Source organism: Crocodylus siamensis, chromosome 13 (assembly GCF_052110815.1).
Source record: "Crocodylus siamensis isolate JL-2025a chromosome 13, ASM5211081v1, whole genome shotgun sequence".
Classification (NCBI taxonomy): Eukaryota; Metazoa; Chordata; order Crocodylia; family Crocodylidae; genus Crocodylus; species Crocodylus siamensis.
In genome coordinates, this window is record NC_143407.1 from 3,349,719 (window position 1) to 3,369,765 (window position 20,047).

Genomic DNA, 20,047 nt, shown 5'->3' on the forward strand with positions numbered 1-20,047 from the left:
ATGGACCACAACAGCCACAGGCCTTGCCACAGCTTTACAACAAAAGTCATCGCGCAAGCAAGCAAGCCAGCAGTTGAAGGAAGATAGCACACAACCCATGATCACCATTCTGGAAATATGTTTATGTGCATGCCAGCCTTCAGAGCCTGCGCCATCATCCGGCATTCACGGAAAGCTCGTGGAACGCAACACGTGCTTTGCTTGTGGCTCAAACCAAGCCAAGAGCAACAGAAAGGGGCAGTCCTCCACCTCTTACGTGGCTAAGTGCAATTACATTCCCACGAGAGATTTGATTCTGCCCTGCTCGAGTCCCCCAGCTACTTCTGCAACATGCTGTCATCTCGGTCTTAATGCCAGAGCCCAGACCTGTGCCCCTTGACGGTAACTCTTCTTCAAGGACTCAGGCAGTGTAGGATAGGATCACAGGCAGCCAAGACATGGAAAAGGCTTACAGTATTCACAGTAAAAACATATGATTCTTCAGTTTAAACACCCAGAGGGGGAAGAAAGTTTCTCCCAGCGGATTCAAGGGAAAGCAGGCATTTTCCCCTCAGCTAACAGAGCTTATATTAGAACAAGTCAAACTTGGCACCTTTCACCAAAATTTCGATATAATTATGCTGCAGTAAGTGATCTGGAAATAACTCCATACCTCCTACAGAACAGATGAAGATTTCTGTTTGGTTGTGTCAGCAGCACTGGGTGGTGTATTTTGCATTTGCATGGCATTTGCTGAAACATAAATCAATTCAGTTTGCAAAGAAATGACAGATTTAAAAGAATGACTGGAAATAAAATTATATCATCTCACAACTAGAATTGTTGTGCCTGTTACAAGTTGGGAAGCCTATATGAAGACATCAGTGGTCTCAGGAACAACATCAGCAGACACAGAGATGAGTTAGTTAATTTTTTCAGGACTGCACTGAAGAAGAAGGAAAGCTTTCTGTTCTTGATTATTCCATTTTCTCTCTTTAAAGCTAAGCAAAACTTTCCAGGCAAAAAGTATGGATATTTGAATATCTCTTAATATGAATATTTCTCTTAACAAAAACTACTCAAGAATTCATATTCAATTGTTTTAACTGAAATTCAATTCTGACTTTTAGACTGTTCAATGTCAAAATATTTTGACTTTTCAGCTTCTACTGTCAGTTGGTTTTAAAATACAGTGATATTTGGCTTCATAAAAAGTGACACACATGTACACCAGAAAATGATCATATTTATTTCTTCATTCATTCATTCTGGAGACAAAAAATGCATTCATGTAACGTAAATGACTTCTCTTACAGTCCCATAAATGCCATAAAACAAATCTCGGGGAGGCCACATCATTGATATTTCAGATAGCTGAAACAAAAAAATGAAAATAAAAAAACAGAAACACACATTTCTCCAATATTTTTAAACAGCGTATGACAGAAAAGAGAAAGAAGCTCCTTCCCTAAAGGCCTTCTCTCAAACCAAGGGGAAACACCACCAAAATCTGGCCCTCAAATTTAATTTAAGGAGTCCAGCGGTGGGAGGCTTTTTCTTTTGAATACGCCACGAAACGAGGATGGCGGTGAACTCTCAGCAGCCAAAGAGTCACAAGATTACACTACTGACGACCTCTTCTATTTTCTGCCAGTGTTTCTTGCATTTTTAGATTATGATTTATTGAAACAATTTACCAGAATTACATCTGTGCAGCTAGGCCATAGTGTAAGCACACAAGGAAACAAATGGAAATGTATGGAGGGCCTCATCCATCTTTCTTCCAGCAAATAATTCTCCCGATCATGGCCAGAAGAAGGACAAACAGCAACACTGTCCCTAAGACTCCTGAACAAACAGAAGTACACAGTATTAGTCAGCCAAATAGGATGAAGACATATGGAAATGCGGGTACTGGCCCCTGCAGTGTGTGAATTGCCCTGATATCCCTAAGTGAAGTATGAAAGTGAACAGCGGGGATACAACATTCCTCCACGGGCAGAACAGCGTGCTGGGCTATTGCACGCAGTTATATTGTTAACGTGCCAGGTTATTCCCCTACCAGGCTTGGATCTTTAGCCAAAAGCCAGCCTCCTGGCTCCTGAATCCAAAAGGCTTCATTAATAGTGAAGTAATTTTCTGACGATCCTGCATGGAACACGTGCTCATACTGGCACAAAGAACTGGAGCTTTCCATTCTTCCCAAAGGGGTCAGCAAGCACAACCCACCATTCAGAGACCAGGGCACTTCAAGCCATAGAAACTGAGGAGAGCAACTGTGTTGTGACATATCAAAACTAGAAGACTTGAGCTGATAAGCCAGCTGCTTGAGAGAATATCACACAGCAAAGCTGCAGAATGTAGCGGTGGCCAGCATCAGGGCCAAAATGACTTTGCCATGTGTTTGGCTGTTTTTGTGAACTAAGCAATGGAAGCGTGGTCCCAGTGGACTCCACCTGGGAGGGAGGGAACCGTTGAACTAAGGCCAGCTGATTACAGAAGTAATATTCTCTTGGGACAGATAAGCAAAGGTTTGAGAGCAGAGACCTTGAATGTGCAGGAACAGTGGACCAGATCCTCAGCTACACTAACATGGATTAGCTCCACCAAAGTGACAGAGCAACATCACTTCACACCAGCTATGGGTACAGTCTCAGATGTTTTTGATAAGCTACTTACCCAAGACTGCTGGGACAATGGTATGGGAACCTGGAGAGGAAAAAACAAACACACAGATATAAAGAGAACAACTGAGCTGCTTTGCCATACAACAGCAATCCCAGCCCTGCCGCTCCCTTCAGCAGCATTTAAGCAGTGTCTGCATCTTGGTCACATGGGGTCTTTAATTAGAGAGGTCTAGAACATGGGCTTTGCAGAAATTCATCCCCACATTCTCCCACTGCGCAGAAAGGCCCGTGCAACTTTGAAAGGGAAAACAACCACTGACACACACAGGAGAAAGTGCAGCGCTGTTCTGCGTGGCTGGGCCAGGAAGCAGCTTGTGCAGCACACCTGCTACATCAGCTTCTCAGACCGTGGCAAGGGCTTGGCAGCAGGTCTCATGCACACAACTGAGGTACAAGTCTATCCTATTGCTTGGGAGACTGCCTGGTGGGGTACATCCAGGCATCTAACTCCCTCAGGTAGTTTTGAACTGTCCACCCTAACTGCAGCGAGCCTCACAAAGTGACTCGGGTGTCACAAAGAGTTTCTGGCATGAAGCTCTCCACGCAGTAAATCTGAAGCTACAACACGACGCTGGTTGGTGGTCCCATTCACACAGCCCGCTGCAAGCTGTACGAAGACAACGCATTACATTGCAGCTCGCTTCCTGTGCTCCCAGACCTGGGGTTTGTCAACACATGGAAACTGCACTGGTTTATCTTGTATCAGAATTTAAACAGAGCTAGTCACCCGGGTGCAGAACTTGGTGACGTTCAGAAATGATTCTTGCAGTACAAGTGCAGCCTGAGAGGCTGAGAGTCAGAATAGCATCAGGTAAGGCGGGCCCATCCCAGGCACCAACATAACTAAATTCCTATGAAACACTCCTCTAATTAATCCAGTGCCTCTTTGTACGTGAACAACACATAAGCCTTGTCAGTGCCAGTGTCCTCAACCAGCTGAAATAAGGGAAACTCAACAGCCTGTTTTATGAGCTCTGTTTCCGCCAGGCTCCAGATAGACAGGGACGCAGCTGCATATTCTCAAGAGGAAAAATTCATTTCAAACTCCCTGCACTTCTGCTTTACCATTAGGTGGAAGAATAACACAAGCAGTTGAGGTGCAAATCCCAACCTGCTGCTCTTTCATTTATTTGGCCATGTCTGGGTGAGAAGGTTGCCCCACCTGGCAGTGCTACCCTCATGTACCATGTTGCTCTATGCAGGAGGCCTCCTGAGACACCTAAGTGGTGTCAGTGACTGATATCTTTGGAATGAAAAGAGAAGCAAGTAGAACACGAACGCATCGGTACAATGAGGGAGAGGTTGATTCCAAGTTCCAGATGCTGTAAAATTAATAGCTGCCTCTCCAACATGGTCAAAGCCAGGCTCACAGCTATAATTTACAGATATTCCTGGGGTGAAAACTGTCAAGGACTGGCCACTCTGTTTCCCCTTGGTGATGTGTGAAGGAGGGTGACACTGGAGTGCTAGAGGGAGGGAAGAAAGCATGTCAAATGAAAAAAAAAGTTGTTACAGGCTGACCTCCAAGAGGAAAAGGAGCTAGCATCATTATAATTAAGTCCTGGCCTTGAAAAAGGCAGAGGTGCGCACACACATAAGGGACACAGTCATCCACCTACTGTGAAGAGTGTGACAAAGTAGGTGGTTGCCTATAGAAGCTTACACAGTTGTGAACCAGTTGGTCTACAAGGTGCCAGCCAGCCCTGCCTTTCACCTGTTCTCTCTTCTGCCCCACGCACCTTCCCCAAATACTACTTGTGTAAGGATTACATCACATGTAGACATGTCCCTTGCTGCCACCAGTCCAAGTGAACAATTTCTACCATATCTGTCAAAAGGAATTCCAGGCATCTTGGATGATTTAATGTCTCAGCTGTGGTCTCCTACCTTGGGAGCAGATGCAACTATGTGGGCAAGGCTGGTCAGGATTCCTTCCTTAATGAATAAGACCTTGGGCCAGGCCAGGGTTTTATTTTTGCCTCCCAGCACAGCCTGGCCACACTGTGTTCAGAGCTGGATCCAAGTCAGCTGGCCAATGCAGCCTTAGTCACACCTACCTGGTTCACAGATGGGGACTCCAGGGGCCCACGTGCCATCATCTTGGCACTGAGCCTCCTGCGTGCTCTTCAGGGTGCATCCAGGATCACACTCAACCAGAAGACTCTCTCCAGGACTGTAGGCAGGTTTTAAGTCTCTTATTTTTCCATGCCAAACTTCTGGGACTCTACAACCAGCTGATGAAACTGAAAGTACAATTAAGATTTTTCTGTCTCTTGTCTCCCCCAGGTGTTGCATCTTCCCCTTGCACCTATTTCTCATGAGACTGTAGTACCCAGGTCAGAGGGCAAACTACTGGAACTTCAAGCTGCTGCTACAGGATAAGCACAACCATTTTCACTTCCAGACCCCTCTCACGTATACAGCTGCACCCATTTAACCTGGTCCTTTTAGTTAAATTTATGTAGTCTTTTAGTCAAAAGATGCATCACAGGTGGGCACAGGCACATCTAAGGGAATGCTGCCTCCCTCATGTTCCACTGCTATCCCTCAGGTCAGCCAAGAGCAGCCTCCTGCAAATACCATCAGGGCACCAACTTTCTGTGGCAAAAAACACACGTGGGAGGTTGTACTCAGTCCATCAGAGCCTGAGCTTGGATGTCTGCTGAAAGTGCTGTGAGACCTTTTTATTGGGGCATGCAGATGAGGCAGCAGGGCAGGTTAAGCTCTGGGGCACTGTCTCAGGAGGTTGTTCCTTTATCAAGTACTTTATTTTACTGATTCCATTAAACTATGAATATAAACTAGCATTATGGTTAATTACCATGCAACAGGATTAGAAATACCCTGGTACATTCTGGAAGCCATTCAGCATTGAGATTGGGGGATATAATTGTAATTCCAGTGCAGGTGGTAGAGATCCTCTAGCCACCAGGAATTTGGCCAGCGTATCATGGCTGTCTAGTCTTCAGCTGGGAAAGCTGCTGAATCAGTGGCTTGCCCCAAAGTTCTCCGGGGAAAATCCTACTGTGCATCTGCCACAATGAAAGAGTCAAAAAGCAGTAACGAATAGAGCGAACGTACCTTTACAGTGGGGGATGGGGTAGGTCCAAACTTCAGATGCTGTACAATGAATCTGTGCCCTTCCGATCAGAGTGTAGCCAGGGTCGCAGGAGTAAGTGACGGATGTTCCAATGGCGAAAACGTGGGCCTGCCCACTGTGCTTCCCATTGGTGATGGCTGGAGGATACGAGCACTGCTTCCCTGTGGACAGAGAAAGGCCTTTGTTGACAAGCATCAAACAGCACTGAGAGAGCACAAACATCAAAGCACATCATCGCAGTGAAAGCCAGGTGGGCACAGAACCACACTTAAAGGTCTGTAACCAGTAAGGGGTTTCCTACCCACGTTCTGTTTTCTTTTCCTCTTACCTGTGTTCGGGTCAGAGACAGAAGTTACATCTGAAAACAAATAATTCTTCCACGTAAGCTCACAGTGGGTACCAAGAAGCAAACCACAGCGTTATGCCATCTCAAGCACCAGTCACATTTAGACACTGCTAACAAGCTGTAGCTAGTTCTGTGGTACACACACATTTTGTCTTTTTTGTCTTTTGGGACCATGTCTAATTTTGTTTTTTTAATGGAAAGAGTGCAAATGCCCATTCTAATGGGGAAGGGAATATTTCTAACTTCACCTGCTCTGCAATTACAGCTCCTCTGCCAGTGCCTCAAATGCATCGTTTCCCCAGCATACCTTCTCCAGCATCGCTCAGTCCCTGCATCACACGAACTATGGAAAATTCTTCAAAGCTCTCACTAATATGAAGGCCCCTAAGAGCTCAGCTTTGGCAGAATTCTTAAATTTGTGCATTTTCCCCAAACCTAACCTTTTTGGCTTAAACGAGCAGAGGAGGAAGATTGCAGACGGACATATCACCTGTCTTTCGACACTCCGGGGCAGGCCCACTCCACTCTCCATTTTTCTTATCCTCTGTTGTGCAGTAAATAAAGTCCTTTCCAATGAGCGTGTATCCCTTGTCACACTTGTAAGTCACAGCTGACCCATACACAAAGTCACCTGTGAATGTGTTGCTGTAGCTCCCGTGATGGATATCTGGAGGTGGAAGACAAGGAATATCTGGAGAGACAGAGAGGATGGTTTTAAAATCAACACTAGCAAAGCAGCTGCTTCAGTTGGCAGTTGTGCACCAATGTTTTGCAAGCTACAAAACTGGCACTTCCCAAAAGTATACCCGTCACACACACATACATATACACCCCAGAAACTGGACCCAGGAAAAAGAGAGTCTTTACAAAAGCTTCCATTTTAATGAGCAGATGAACATTTTTATTGTTGAACTATTCCCCATCAGTGGTAGTGGTGACCTACTTACTTTGACAAATGGGTACATCACCACTCCATCTAACAGTCTTGCCAGAAATCTCACATCGCCTTTGATCCTTTCCAATCAATCGGTACCTAGAGTTAGACAGGAGGGTTATTAGCTGGTTTCAGCTCATACAGCTTAACTCCTAACTTTTCAGCCCCAGGAGGTGGCCACCAATACTCCTATTTTTAAGCTGCAGTTCAAAAGGCCAAGATTTTTCACCGGCTCAGACTTCCTCAACAGCCCGTCCTTGGCACAGAATCCTTTGGAGGCCCAATGCACCGGTATTCTTGGATCTAAGGACTTAAGTCTCCATCCTGCACCCACAACTCCAGTCCTCCTCCCAACATCAGCTGCATTTTCCCTCAACACTCAAGCACAACTGACAATTGTGAAACACCACTATATATATATAGTGGTGTTTCACTTTAATCACAGAAAAGTGTGAATTTGGGGTTATTTTTTTTACTCCAAAAATTGGGGATTATTTTTTATCAGAGAAAACCAGGATCCCTGGAGATCAGGCCAGCACTACTCCACTGACCCCCTGCTTTTCACGTCTGCTGCTGTGACATGATTCCCTTTTGCCATCCTACAATGAGTTTGGGAAGTAAGAAATTAGAGGCATACAGTCCTTCCTGTCACAGTGATGTTAAAACTCCGCAGGGCCTCTCTTCCATGGAGACAGCCCTTATGGACTAATATGTGCTCAGCTGGCCACATTGAAAAGAACAATTTCAGAATAAATGACGTAGCCTAGACAAGAAAGAAAAGGCCCCGTCCCAGCACACCTTGGGCTGGATAGCTCCAAACCACATGTTCAGGGAGCCTGACGCTCACCCTTCATTACAACTGTAGTTCACTGCTGATCCAAGGAAGGCATCTGTCATAATAATTCTTCCATTCAATGGCTCTTCTGGAGTACCACACGATTTTTCTGGGACAGAACAAGGACAGAATTAGGCTTCTTCCTTTCAATGTGCTGCAGTTACCCAAAAGGCTCTTTCACAGTTAAAGCCTTGCACAATGGTGATTTTGAAGAGCACAGAATTTGGCGGCCTATTCTGAACAGATAGTTATCTTTGACTCATTTCACAAGCGAGGCCACGTGACTACTTTGAGCAGAGGGTTGGACTATTTGGCCTCCCGAGGACCCTTCCAGCCCTTGTTTTCTGTGATCCTATGACTGGCTAGAATGGCAGCAGGCATGATTTACAGACATTGCAGGGATGAAAAGCACTGAAAACCAGCCCCTGCTGTTCCTACTGTCCATTCCTGTTGAGGGGGGACACTGTCAGACTCAGGGGTGGGAAGAAAACCCTAACTGACAATAACTAACATCCCTTATCTGCAGACCGGAAGGCATAAATTATTTAAGAACATATCATCTCCCCACCCCACCACCTACTTGTAACTGAATTGAATGCTCTTGTGCTGTATGCTCGCTGCTGCAGCAATAGTGAAGAGGAAACATCTGCCAAAGGGCTGATTTAGAAGCCTTGAAAATAAACTGTCCAGTTTTTGATCTGCTATCAAGTCTTATTTTCAAAACTTCTAATAGCAGTCCTGGAAATCACTAATAACTACCTTAAAAATAACAGGAGCTGGGCAGATTAAGGGCTATAATACCAGAACACTGCCAATCCTGTGACCTTAAAGTTTTAGCACTTAATGTACTTCGTTACACTGAATACTAATGTGTAGCCCTTTTCCACTCCTCTGGCTCTACATTTAAACAGAGAAAACTGTAGTAAACTGAACGCGCCAGGGCCAACCCACGGCTGGTAAAGCAAAGCACGGTCCTGGAGCACAGCTGGGACGTGGCTCCTGAAGACACCGCTACGGGACGTGGCTAGTGACAGAAAACCAGCACAACCAAGAATGAGGGAGAGGCAGTGGGCATCATTTTGGTTAGGCAATTTCCCTCTGCCTCCTTCCCCCACAAGTGCAGCATCACCCACCTCCCCTGAATGGGGCACCTCCAGTGACAGCCTAGTGGAGAAGGAGTCTCCTTACTGCACCCTCTGAACTCATAAGAAAAAGCAGCAAGTTGCAGGCTCCGGGGAACCCTAGGAGCCAGGGAGCTGTGCCAGGAGACAAGCCCTGAAAGAAACCCTGTTCCTTCCACTTCACCCACTAGGATCCACCTGCTACTGAGGTGGGAGCACAAGACCAGTGCCCCAGGGGCAGAGAAGCCTGTGTGCACCAAAGGACAGCCTTGTGAGGCAGCAGGGCAAGCTCTGCCATGGGACCCACTTTGGATTATTCCTCCCAAGCTGCGGGCTCCCTGCAAGAGGTCAGAGAGGAGGAGTTTCCAGAGGGCCAGTGGGGTGCATGGCTAGAGCAGAGCATGGGGCGCACCTACCCTTGGCGCTCTTGGATATGACGATGAGAGCCTGCAGCACCAGGACACTCGGTGCCCAGAGAGAGCACGGCAGCATCGTGGCAGCACCGGCTGGGGTAGCTTCTCACTGCACAGGGCACGGGCTGTGCCAAGGCTGCGGCTGGGTCGACCCCGAGGCCTTTCACTTGCAGCCGCAGCTCCCCCCTTCCGCTGTGCTCGGAGTCTGCTGCAGCTGGGCCTAGCAGGCACCAAAGTCTGAAGGGAAAGCCTGTACCCAACCCTGAGCTCTGACTCGGGTTCAGTACTGTGAGGGCACGAGGGGTCTCGGGAAAGTCTCTGCCTTCACAGCCAGCGCTGTGGTCAGGCCATATGAGTCTGCATCTGGATCCTGATTCTCACTTCTCTTAGTCAGAGCACCCATTCTTTTTAAAGAGGCCAAGAATAGAAGCAGATGAAGTCCCGGAGGAAGTTGGCCGCAGCTCCGCCCAGGCCCAGCCGTGGCTTCTTCCTCTGCTGCCTCCTCCTGCATCAACACGCCTTGTTGGCCCAGCTCCAAACCCTTCTCTTTTGTGCATTCACTGGGGCAGGGACTGGTCTCCTCTCATCTCCAACAGGCTCAGAGGCCTTTGCTAATATTAGCAGGGGGACTTAGGTGCTTAGAAGGCAGGGCAGGTACACCCTTTTATAGACTCGCTAACTATCAAAGGGTTGCCCTATTGCCTGTTGCAGTCATTTAATCCCCTTTCCTAGGTACATTTCTGAGGATTCCCTTTGCCATTCTTCAGGGCTGGATCTGGCTCCCATGCAGGATTGAAGACTCCTAGTAGCATTTTCACAGCCCTCTGCTTTGGGCAGAGCTGCAGACTCTTTCTCCTTTCCTGCTGCCTCTATAACTCTTTCATTGCAGACACTTTCAGGGGTTGTCAGGTCCAGCTGCACAACACCTATTGTTACAGCTGCTACTCTAGTTGTTGGAAATTGGATGAGAGATTTCAAGTCAAACCCCCCGTGTTAGACTTTTTTTCTGTCCTCTACCATCACTGCTAGAGCATGCACCCAAGACTACAGAAAAATGCGTGTGAAACTGAAACTTCTGTGTTGACGGATGTTAGAAGCCGCTAGCAAGTAGCTGTGAAAACAGAGCAGGAAGTGGGAGCAGTCCTTCATCAGAGACTGTTATTGCCTTGAATAAACAGGCTTGGCATTTTAACCATTCTCCCTGCAAGGTAACCTGCAAGGCATCACACAATACATGTGCCATCTCTTTTCCAACTCCTCTGTTACTTCCAACAATATTGAGACACGCCGCTGTTCCAGCTTAATAGACTGACGGCTACCGGGGAGGGAATTCCTGTACCCACCAGAGTGAACCTCAAGCAAAAACAGAACTTAAAATCTTTCAAAGTGCAAGTTTTGCGCTTGCACAAAATTCGCAGCATTTGCCAGATATTTCTCTGCATCTTGTTTAGCCTGGACTGGAAGCTCTGCAGGGTGGGGGCCTGTTCAGTTTTCATGTTGAAAGGATTGTACAAACAATGAGTAGCGAGTTCTCAGCAACAGAATAAAAATGTATGAAATACAGTTAGATGCCAAAGAAATCTGCAGTGACCACCAAGCTGCATTAGGCACAGGATTTGGACAGACATAAGAACTGAACCATTCAAGTGTGCCTTTTTGGGAACTGGCTCACAGCTGTCATGGGTCAGTGCCCTGGCGGTCCAAGTGGAATGGGCACCTAGTAGGTGTTGAAGTGCTGTGGCTCTGACACCACGGGGTAGGAGTGAGCATCCAGCCCTGCATGCATCTCAGTGGGCAAGTGGGAGTGGGGTAGAGAGGTGATTGCATCCACATTTTAGGAGTCCCAGGAGTCCTGTAGCTGAGGCCTTTTCACTTTGCTGCTTTCCCTTCTCTCCTAAGTATGAATTCGATCAAGTGCAGTAGTCTACACCTGACCAAAGTTTCCAGTGTGCTTGCCTGACTTGGGGTACTTATAAGAGGGCAGTGCTTGGACCCACACTTTTGGGTTCCCCAGGGCTGGGGGGGTATGATGAGGAGCTTCAGTCAAGGAAGGAATGAGGACACAGCTGGGTGTCAAAAAGATCACTTTTATTAAACAAGCAGTGCAAGGGAGCTTATGGATAAAGTGCAAATCAAAAGGAAAAAAAAGAAGAGGGGAGCTGTAGAGTTCTAGTCACTTAACACCCAACCTGGCTGACCTGTGTCACGAAACACCCTGTATCCACTCCTTTTTTGACAGAACAAGGAGCAATGGTCTCAAGTTGCAAGGGACGTTTAAGTTAGATATTAGGAAAATGTTTCTCACTGGCAGGATGATGAAGCACTGGAACAAGCTACCCAGAGAGGCGGTGGACCCTCCATCCTTGGAGGTGTTTAAGACCCAGTTAGACAAAACCTTGGCTGGGATGATGTAGTTGGGGCTGGTCCTGCTTTAAGCAGGGGGCTGGACTAGATGTGACTGCCTGAGGTCCCTTCCAACCCACATTTTCTGTGACTGTATGCACCACTGACTTGGTTCACAGCAAAGTGTTTCCAAAGAGAATTTCACTTTCCAGGTGCATTTCTGAACTTTTCCAGGAAGTTTTGAAACAGTTTAACAGGTTTGTACATAAGTCCGCTCCAGGTTAAAATTGCATTTAAACCAAGCTTGAGTGTTTTGGGTGTCCATACTCTTAGATTTAAACCTATAGCCTTTCTGGTTATAGTCTGTCTGGCTTGGGGTTTCTGTTTTATGATTCAAAAATATAAATGTCCCTAGGAAAGCCTAGCTTCAGCAAAATCAGAGTCCTGCTAGCGATATACCAGTACAATTCCCTTACGTGGATGCCCTTCTAGGATACAAGTCTTTATTTCAGATCAGTTACTCTGGAAGCAGAGTTGTCAGTTATTCCAGAACAGCATCACTTAATTTACACTATTTAGAAAGGAATCATCTAAAGTAAAGACTGTTTTCTTCCGGAGAAACACTTTCATCAGTAGATCTCAAAAACATTTTCCAAGGGGAGCCCACAGTATTAGCTCGAGGAAAATTTGATCAATCTTAATCTCTCAAGGAAGAGCAAAACAAGCTGCAACAGTTTGTAGGTGCAGCCTTCAAAAATGCTTTCAGCGAGCATATAATATAGGCGGATGTTATCCAGTATTGCAAGATCAGACCATTTGTTCTCGTTACATGGCAGCACCTAGTTCTTGATGTCCATGGTCTTTTAACTGCAATTCATATTCGAGTTTAGGTTGTAAACCTCTATGCACAGAAATGCAGCAAGCTCCCACATGAGAGAGGCATCATCTGTGGGCATTCACTTTGCATTGTAAAAGAATTTTAAAAGGTCTTAAAAACCCTTGAAATTGATTCAAAAGAAGTGGCTGTAGCTCAGTGAAGGGCCATATTGTAGTACCCTGTGTCAGAAAAGCAAGTAAAGCTGAAGAGACTGAGGCACGGGGGTCAGTGTGCCTGGGGGTAAGGCAGCAACAAGTCACTTCCACAGGAAAGGCTCCTTACACCTCCCAGGCTCTCAAGAAGTCTTGCCAGGTTGACTGTGAAACTGCTTCAGGAGGAAGCTCAGGAGCTGTTCTTTTGATTCCAATTTGAGGCAGCAAAATCATCAGCATTTGCCTTCTGTTCTGCAAAAGCAAGATGATCTGTGAAAAGGAAAGAAAGCCAGAGATTCATCTGGGGGGGCCAGCATCTGGATGCTTCAGCATATCTTGCTTAGGCAAAAGTCTGCAGGCAAGAAGTGCTCATGGGCATCGAGTAGAAGTGTACAAGGAAGGTCAGCCCAGGAGCTACGTCACTGCTGTGAGAAGGCTGAATTTTATCGCATCCTTGCCGTAGTTTTACTCATGGAAGCAGCGGTAGCAGCAGCAACTTGCATTGAATGACAAACAGCAAAGCTCCCCCCGCTATCCCATGGGGAACATCAGAACAAGAGCACAAACCGCTGACCAAGAAGGGGAAGAAAATATTTCCATGCAACTCCCAACCATTTGGAGCAAAAAAAAAAAAAGTTAAATTCCCCACAAATGCGCCTGGTGTGGAGAAGCAGCAAATGCTTGGGCAGGAGGAGGAGAAGATTGCTACCAGGCAGAGAGATCACCCACCATTACAAACAAAGCCAAAATAAGTGTTTCTAGTCTCCTGACCAAGTTCATGAACATGATACTGAAATTATAAAAATGACTGGTTCCAGTAAATATTGGAGAAGTTTTGTGCGTTTCACAGAGAGAAATGATCTCAAACCAGCCTCCTTGTTTTCAGTCAGTGTTTAAAAACATTCAAAATCCATTCATATGCTGTCAGAGGGGTACACAATAGAGGGGCTGCATATAGGAAGTATAAAGGCCAATAGCTGACCATGCCGTTCCCCATCTGTATCAGCATCCTGAGCAGAGCAAGCGAGCATCCATTGCCACACACATTAAAGCAGGCAGAGACCGAAACTGTTATTTCACAGCCTTTTTCTCACTCTCATTCAAGTGCAACTTGATTCTGTCCAGCTGCTTTTATAACACACCATCATCTCAGCCCCAACGCGAGAGCCCAGAAAGCAAGGACTCATGCACTGTCCCCAGGCTCAAACAAGATCGAAGAAGATAAAAACGGGGTGCTTCAGTCCACTTAGGTACTTAGAAGGAGAACAGAAGCTGGCTGATGGTGTTCCTGGTAAAAACCTGTGTACCATTTGCATTCAGACACACAGAAGCATGTTTCTCCCCAGGGGATTAGGAGGAAAGCAGTTATTTCCTGCTCATTTCCTACTCACCAACTAACTGAGCTTAAATTATAGCAAATCAAACTTCATAGATTCCATAGACTTCATAGGAATTAGGGCGGGAAGGGACCTCACAAGATCATCAGGTCCAGCCCCCTGCCCAAGGGGCAAGAAGTCAGCTGGGGTCAAAGCATCCCTCAACTGTTTCCACCACAATTCCAATATTCTTACATTGAGGTAAATGATCTGAAATAAACCCATACCTGCTAAGGTGCAAATGAAGACTTCTGATCAGTTATGTCAGTCATGGGGATTGGGTAGTCATAGTTTTCATAGGTATGATAGTACCTGAACAATCAGGAAAAAGGAATACATAAGAAATTGAGCTAGTTTTCCAAGGACAGGCAATTCCACTGCTTTTAAAAAAAAAAGAGAGATGGCAAGCAAAATGAGGTACCGCCACAACTGATTGCAGATACTTGTGCTTATGGTTTGGAATGCTGTTCTGATGCTCATAGTAATCACATCAGAGGACTACAACATGAATTAATTCACTCATACCCATACATGCAAGGAAACAAAATGGAACTGTAGAGAGCCTCACCCTGCTTTTTTCTTAGAAGCAACTCTCCAAACAATGCCCATAACCAGTAGAACCAGCAGCATTGCTCCCGAGACGCCTGAATGAACAAGAAGGGCCCAGTGAAATGGGTTGAAGGCACATAGAAACGTAATTATTGGCTTTTGCACAGTATTAGTAACCTCAAAAATCCCTGATGAAACAAAGTATGAATCTGAGCACTGGAGGGTATATCTCTTCATTTGTAAAGTGGAGCGCTGGCTCATTGCTTAGGTTGTCAGCACTTTATGTTGCTCCCGTACTAGGCTTGGATTTTTTTATGCAAAGGCCTAATTCCTGGTTACTGAATTCAAAAGGCCTGATTCGCAGCGAAACAATTTGTCTGGTGGTGCTTCAGTACCGCACTTGCTTTTATAGTGGCACAAAGAAATCAAGAAGTACAACCTACCATTCAGAGCCCAGGGCACTTCAAGCCACATGAACTGAGAGAAGGGACACTATTGTGATGAATCAAAACCACAAACTTGAACAACTGAGCCAACGACTGCAAAGGAAGTCACAAAGCAGAATGGCAGAACACAGAGGTGACCAGCATCAAGGCCCCGGGGACTTTGCCACATCCCATTTGGCCATGCAGCTGTTGTTGGGGCCTAGACAACCGGGAGGAGGGAGGCTCTGAACTAAGGCTGCCTGATTACAGAAGTAACACTCCTTTGGTGCAGATGCAATACTGGAGGCAAGCAAAGGTTTCAGAGCAGAGATCCTGCTCTGCAAGGAAAGTGAAGGAACAGCGGGCCAGACCCTCAGCTACACTAACATGGATTAGCTCCACCACAGTGATAGAGATACATCTGTTCACACCAGCTGTGGGTACAGCCTCAAATGCTTTTGATACGCTGCTTACCTGTGACAGCTGAGATTGCGCTATAGGAGCCTAGAGAAGGAGAAGAAAACACATGTTTGAGAAACTGCAAAATAAAAAAAAAAACACCAGCCCTGCCATTCCCCCTTCAGCAACACTTAAATATTGTCTCTATCTTGGTCACATGGGAGCTTTAATTGGAGAGGTCTACAGCATGAGGTTTGCAGGAAATCTTCCCTGCATTCTCGTAATCTGCAGAAAAGCCCTTGCAGCTCTGAAAGGGAGAGTAAGCATTGACAAACCAAAAGAGAAACCTCGGTGCCGTTCCAGGTGGCTGGGCCAGGACGTTGACATCTGCACACCTGCTATATCAGTTGCTCAGAGGCTGGCAAGGGCTTGGGTCTGGGTTTTATTCACACAGTGCTGAGCTACAAGGACTACCCTACTGCTTGGAAGGCTGCCTTATGCTGACACGGAGAGATACGTTGTAGGCAGGGATTACACATGGGGTCTTCAGGACTGCCTAAGGGAGTTGGGTGCTTAAATCCATCATTTACTTTTCTAACACCCACCTTAAATCCACTGAGCCCTAGAGTATCTTCTCTAGTGTAAGGAGGGACTACAAAGTTGTGTCTGTGCAATTTAAGAAACTGTGCCACACCTACACACAAACATGCACTAATTTAACCCAAGCAGTTGTCATAGTAACCACAATGAATATTCATGATTATATATAATATTGATAAATACATAAATTAATAGCCAAGGGAAATAAGCCTGCGTTCAGACAAGACTCCAGAATCAACAGGACGTGAATTGTAGATCACCTCTAGGGCAAATCTCATCTCAGCTTCCTTCCACTTCAGTTTCAACATTAGGTTGAAGACTAAACCCAAGCAACAGACATGCAGTTTTTCCCTCTTTTGCTCTGGTTACAAAAGGCCAAATACTATACATGTCTTTCACTGAAAGGTAGAGACTGAACTCATCTTTCCATTTTGTCTCCACTCACCCGATTTGCAGACTGGCATAGGAGGATCCCAGGACAAGTCATCTTGGCACTGAATTAAACTGCTGCCCTCCAACATGTAACCATCATCACATTGCATAGTAAGGTTAGTCCCTATAGGATATGTCATTCCCATCATTGCCTTCCCAATACCTGGTACATCTGGGACTACACATCTGATCTCTGAAATTGGAAATCATTAAGTACGTACTTCTCATAAATGGTGGAGAACCAAGATGCATGTACAACAATTGCTTTTTACAGTATTGCCATCTCTCCCCTATCCCCAGGGTCATGTACTATCTGGCAGTGGGAAAAGCAGAGCAATTCAGGGCATAAGCCTGGCCTCTGTCAGTCACCGCAGGTGGGTGGGTTGCATCACACTGTTGCCAGGAGCCCCTTGCTTCAACAGGGAAGATTCATCAAGCTGGGTCCTCTAAAGTCCTATAGCAGAGCACAACTCTCAGACAAGCAGCCTAAGGGAACAGAGAGACCCCTGCAGAAGACTGTGGGCCCAGGGGCTGGGATGCTTACTGCACTCTATTAGTATAAAATGGAAGAAATAAAGATGAAGTCCTGAAAAAAGGACCTGAACCAGGCCAAGCCCTTCCAGGACTGAAGCAGCAAGCCCCACTTAGTTCAGTGGGAATACAGCCATGAACAGCTACAAGGCCAGAGTTTACTCCTAGTCTTGCCAGCTCCATGTTGTGCAGATTCACTCTCCTTGGTGCAAGCAGCTGCCATTTCACTACGGGTTGTTTGCAAAGCCCCGTTCACTACTAGAACTGTCTTGAATCAAATGGTGATGCCAGAATGTTTTTCCCCTAAAAACTGGGGTTTGGGGAGGGGTCAGAAATGCATTTAGTCTTTCCATGATGAATGTGTCGGTTTTGTAATGTGATTTATTATAGAAAAAGGCCTTAGCTGGACGACACAATCAACTTTACACCCAGATCTTAAGATATGCTGACCTGGGTTTTAGGCATCTAAGTCTCTAAGTATGATCCTATTCCTATTCCAGCCTTCTCAAGTCCCGGGAAAACCATTATTTCACCTACTTTTGCAATACACCTTAGCCTTAAGATAAAAAAGACCCACTCACATTTATCCAACAGCTTAGTGAAAGGGGCAATTGTCACTTGGTGTGGAAGTCCTGGACAAACAGGCATCCAAAAACCAGGGGGTCTCAAAGAAAGCAACTAAAATGGATCCCGACTCTAGCCCAGTGAGAAGAACCCTCCCCTAGATTAGAAGAAGTCTTTTTCCCCACTACTGCTGCTATCCATTTTATCTAATGTCTATTTAATGCTTTCCTGAGGCAAGATGCATTTTTTTAGACAAGTAGCTGCATAAGCTTCAATGTCTAGCAGGCAGATCAAGTCCGTTTTTAAAATTATTCTTACATTACTGCTAGAGTGCTGGAAAGGGAGCAAGAAGGGCAAATAAGTACACTTGGCACCTTTACAGTATGGGAGAGGAGGGACCCAAGTCCCGGAAGATGTGCACTGAGATGTTGCTTCTCCAATGAGCAAGTATCCCATGTCACAACTATGAGTCACTGAGGAACCGTAGGCAAATTCTTTCAAGTCCTGGTTACTGTGGTTCCCATTGGCAATGGCTGGAGGTGCAGCACAACCTGGAAAAAAACCCAGACCCAATAAATGTTGACATTACACACTAATGGAAAGCTGAATCTGGTTAGCAAATCCATAGAAATGTCCCTTGTCGAAACACAAAGCAGCAAAATCACATCTATCTAGGTCTACATATTTCCAGCTGAAAACCTCACTGTGGGTGTGTATGTCTGGGGAGGCCAGTACACAGTAAAAGAGGGCATGAATTTACAGCACATCCGCAAATCTACATGAACTCCTGATCTAGAACTGTGTGCACCCTTGCCTTTGTCCAAGCTTTATTGCATGCCAGCAAGTAACTAAACTACCCTGCATGTCCTGCACACAATGTGTACAAAGTACGAGATCAAGTGAGCGGAACTGCTGACAAGGGGTAACTGCTCATGTGCGCACAACTACCTCAGTGTGGCTTAGCACTAATTGCAGGGAACCTGTTTCCACTGTGAAGGCTCCTCCACAGAAGTAAACCTTTAGAGAAGGGTACCATGCCCACATGCTTTCCATGGCAGATCTGCAGAGAGGATGGAGGGGGAAATAACAGGCCCATTGGGGCTTTTTCTTCTACAGAGCCTGTAACTGTTTACACAAGCATGGCTTGCACTCTGGTTCAATCCAATCTTTTAGGAGCTGTATTCACCACCAGTCTAAGAGGGCAGAACTCCTCTAAAAGAAATGACATTGCACAGACCAAGCATGAATCCAGCCCCAACATGTTCAGTTAACTAGAGAACTAATCCCCTGCTGGGACTGCTGTCACCTTTTTCTAATGGCCTGGGGTGAAATGGTGTCTAGCAACTGATACACCTAGAGCCAAAAAAAGAATAGAAATGCACCTTTGCAGGAAGGGAAAGGTTGGTTCCAGGTTCCGGATGCTGTGCAGCGAATAGAGGTCTCTCCAGCAAGGGAGAAGCCAGGCTCACAGCTGTAATTTACAGATACCCCAGGGGTGAACACTTCAAGGTCCTGGCCACTGTGCTTCCCATTGGTGATTGTTGGAGGAGACGGACACTGATGTTTCAATATGAACTTCATTGGGGGAAGCGAGTCGTCGGGCTGATCTAGAAGAGGAAAAGTCATTGCCACCCGAATGGCAGACATGCTCACACGCAAGGGATAAAGTTACTCACCTACCTTGCCTTGCATCCAGTTCAGGTCCTCCCAGATATCCAGAGGCATTCCCACCTTCCCCATTTTGCCCTAACACCACACCTGCTCAAGAGCCTCAGCTATGAAAAAGAACAAGCTTCCCCTGTGTTCCCAACAGCAATTTCACCAATTTAGGGCCATGTAATTGTGCAGTCATGGCCTCCTCAAGGGTCCCTTAATTCAGCAGCAGGATTGTGTCCAAGGCTGGGAAGACTCGTTTGTTTGTGTAAAGTATTCGGGGGGTGGGGTAGGGAAAACGAATGGAAAATGGTTCTAACACCAGAAGAATGAGGGGAAGAACCAGACCATTGTGTCAGAGGTGCTTATTTGAAAACATCAAAGCAGTAACAGCAGCAACAGATTGTAATGCCTCAGTGCAAACAAAACCAATAAAAGCCAAAGTTAGGCCGGAGTACTGACGCAACCCTCCCACACAAATATGCACCAACACACCACTAAACTTCTCCTTAAATATTGGTACCAGTCCTATGCACAGACATGGCAAACACTTCATTAGCAGTAGAAGTCCTAAGTACTTCTTTACGTTGGCAGCACTTTATAAACCACCAAGTCAGCCTGAAAGTCACCAGGCCTCACATGCACCAGTGGCATGTGTGTGCACAATCCTCAGACTGCAGCACATGTGGCCCTGTGAGCCTCTTACTGGAAAGTTCAGTCCCTAGCTGTGA

General features: G+C 46.1%; 2 protein-coding genes across 3 annotated transcripts in view; both read right to left on the bottom strand.

Annotated features, from left to right (window-relative positions):
• Nucleotides 1-1,205: 1,205 nt before the first annotated feature.
• Nucleotides 1,206-9,813, bottom strand: LOC149853680 (complement component receptor 1-like protein). Of its 2 annotated transcripts, XR_016438851.1 has the most exons (9): nt 9,419-9,813; nt 7,894-7,990; nt 7,060-7,145; nt 6,603-6,803; nt 5,748-5,927; nt 4,724-4,909; nt 2,659-2,688; nt 1,677-1,827; nt 1,206-1,353 (listed from the first exon to the last, which is right to left on the bottom strand). XR_016438851.1 is itself a non-coding variant. In XM_090025152.1 (8 exons), exons 1-8 carry the CDS (start codon nt 9,492-9,494, stop codon nt 1,748-1,750), a joined length of 936 nt encoding a protein of 311 aa, XP_089881278.1. In that variant the 5' UTR covers nt 9,495-9,813; the 3' UTR covers nt 1,206-1,747. The 2 variants fall into 2 exon arrangements, 1 of the variants encoding a protein (XP_089881278.1); XM_090025152.1 differs by having other exon boundaries at nt 1,206-1,827.
• A 1,675-nt stretch (nt 9,814-11,488) lies between these two features.
• The window catches only part of LOC149853681 (complement receptor type 1-like), a 65,456-nt gene continuing 56,897 nt past the window's right edge, over nt 11,489-20,047 (bottom strand). Inside the window, exons 64-70 of the mRNA XM_090026323.1 lie at nt 19,046-19,270; nt 18,038-18,214; nt 16,582-16,761; nt 15,612-15,641; nt 14,732-14,807; nt 14,391-14,475; nt 11,489-13,057 (exon numbers count right to left, since the gene is read on the bottom strand). Coding sequence (XP_089882449.1) covers nt 14,394-14,475; nt 14,732-14,807; nt 15,612-15,641; nt 16,582-16,761; nt 18,038-18,214; nt 19,046-19,270 — 770 coding nt within the window. The 3' untranslated portion in view covers nt 11,489-13,057; nt 14,391-14,393. The remainder of the gene's footprint in view (nt 13,058-14,390; nt 14,476-14,731; nt 14,808-15,611; nt 15,642-16,581; nt 16,762-18,037; nt 18,215-19,045; nt 19,271-20,047) is intronic.

Excerpts from the sequence above, each read along its gene's own strand:
- LOC149853680 (XM_090025152.1), bottom strand. The coding sequence starts at position 9,494 with ATGCTGCCGTGCTCTCTCTGGGCACCGAGTGTCCTGGTGCTGCAGGCT. Across the intron at positions 7,146-7,893 it reads AACTACAGTTGTAATGAAGG|GTACCGATTGATTGGAAAGG; the intron begins GTGAGCGTCAGG and ends GTCTAACTCTAG. Across the intron at positions 6,804-7,059 it reads TGATGTACCCATTTGTCAAA|ATATTCCTTGTCTTCCACCT; the intron begins GTAAGTAGGTCA and ends CTGTCTCTCCAG.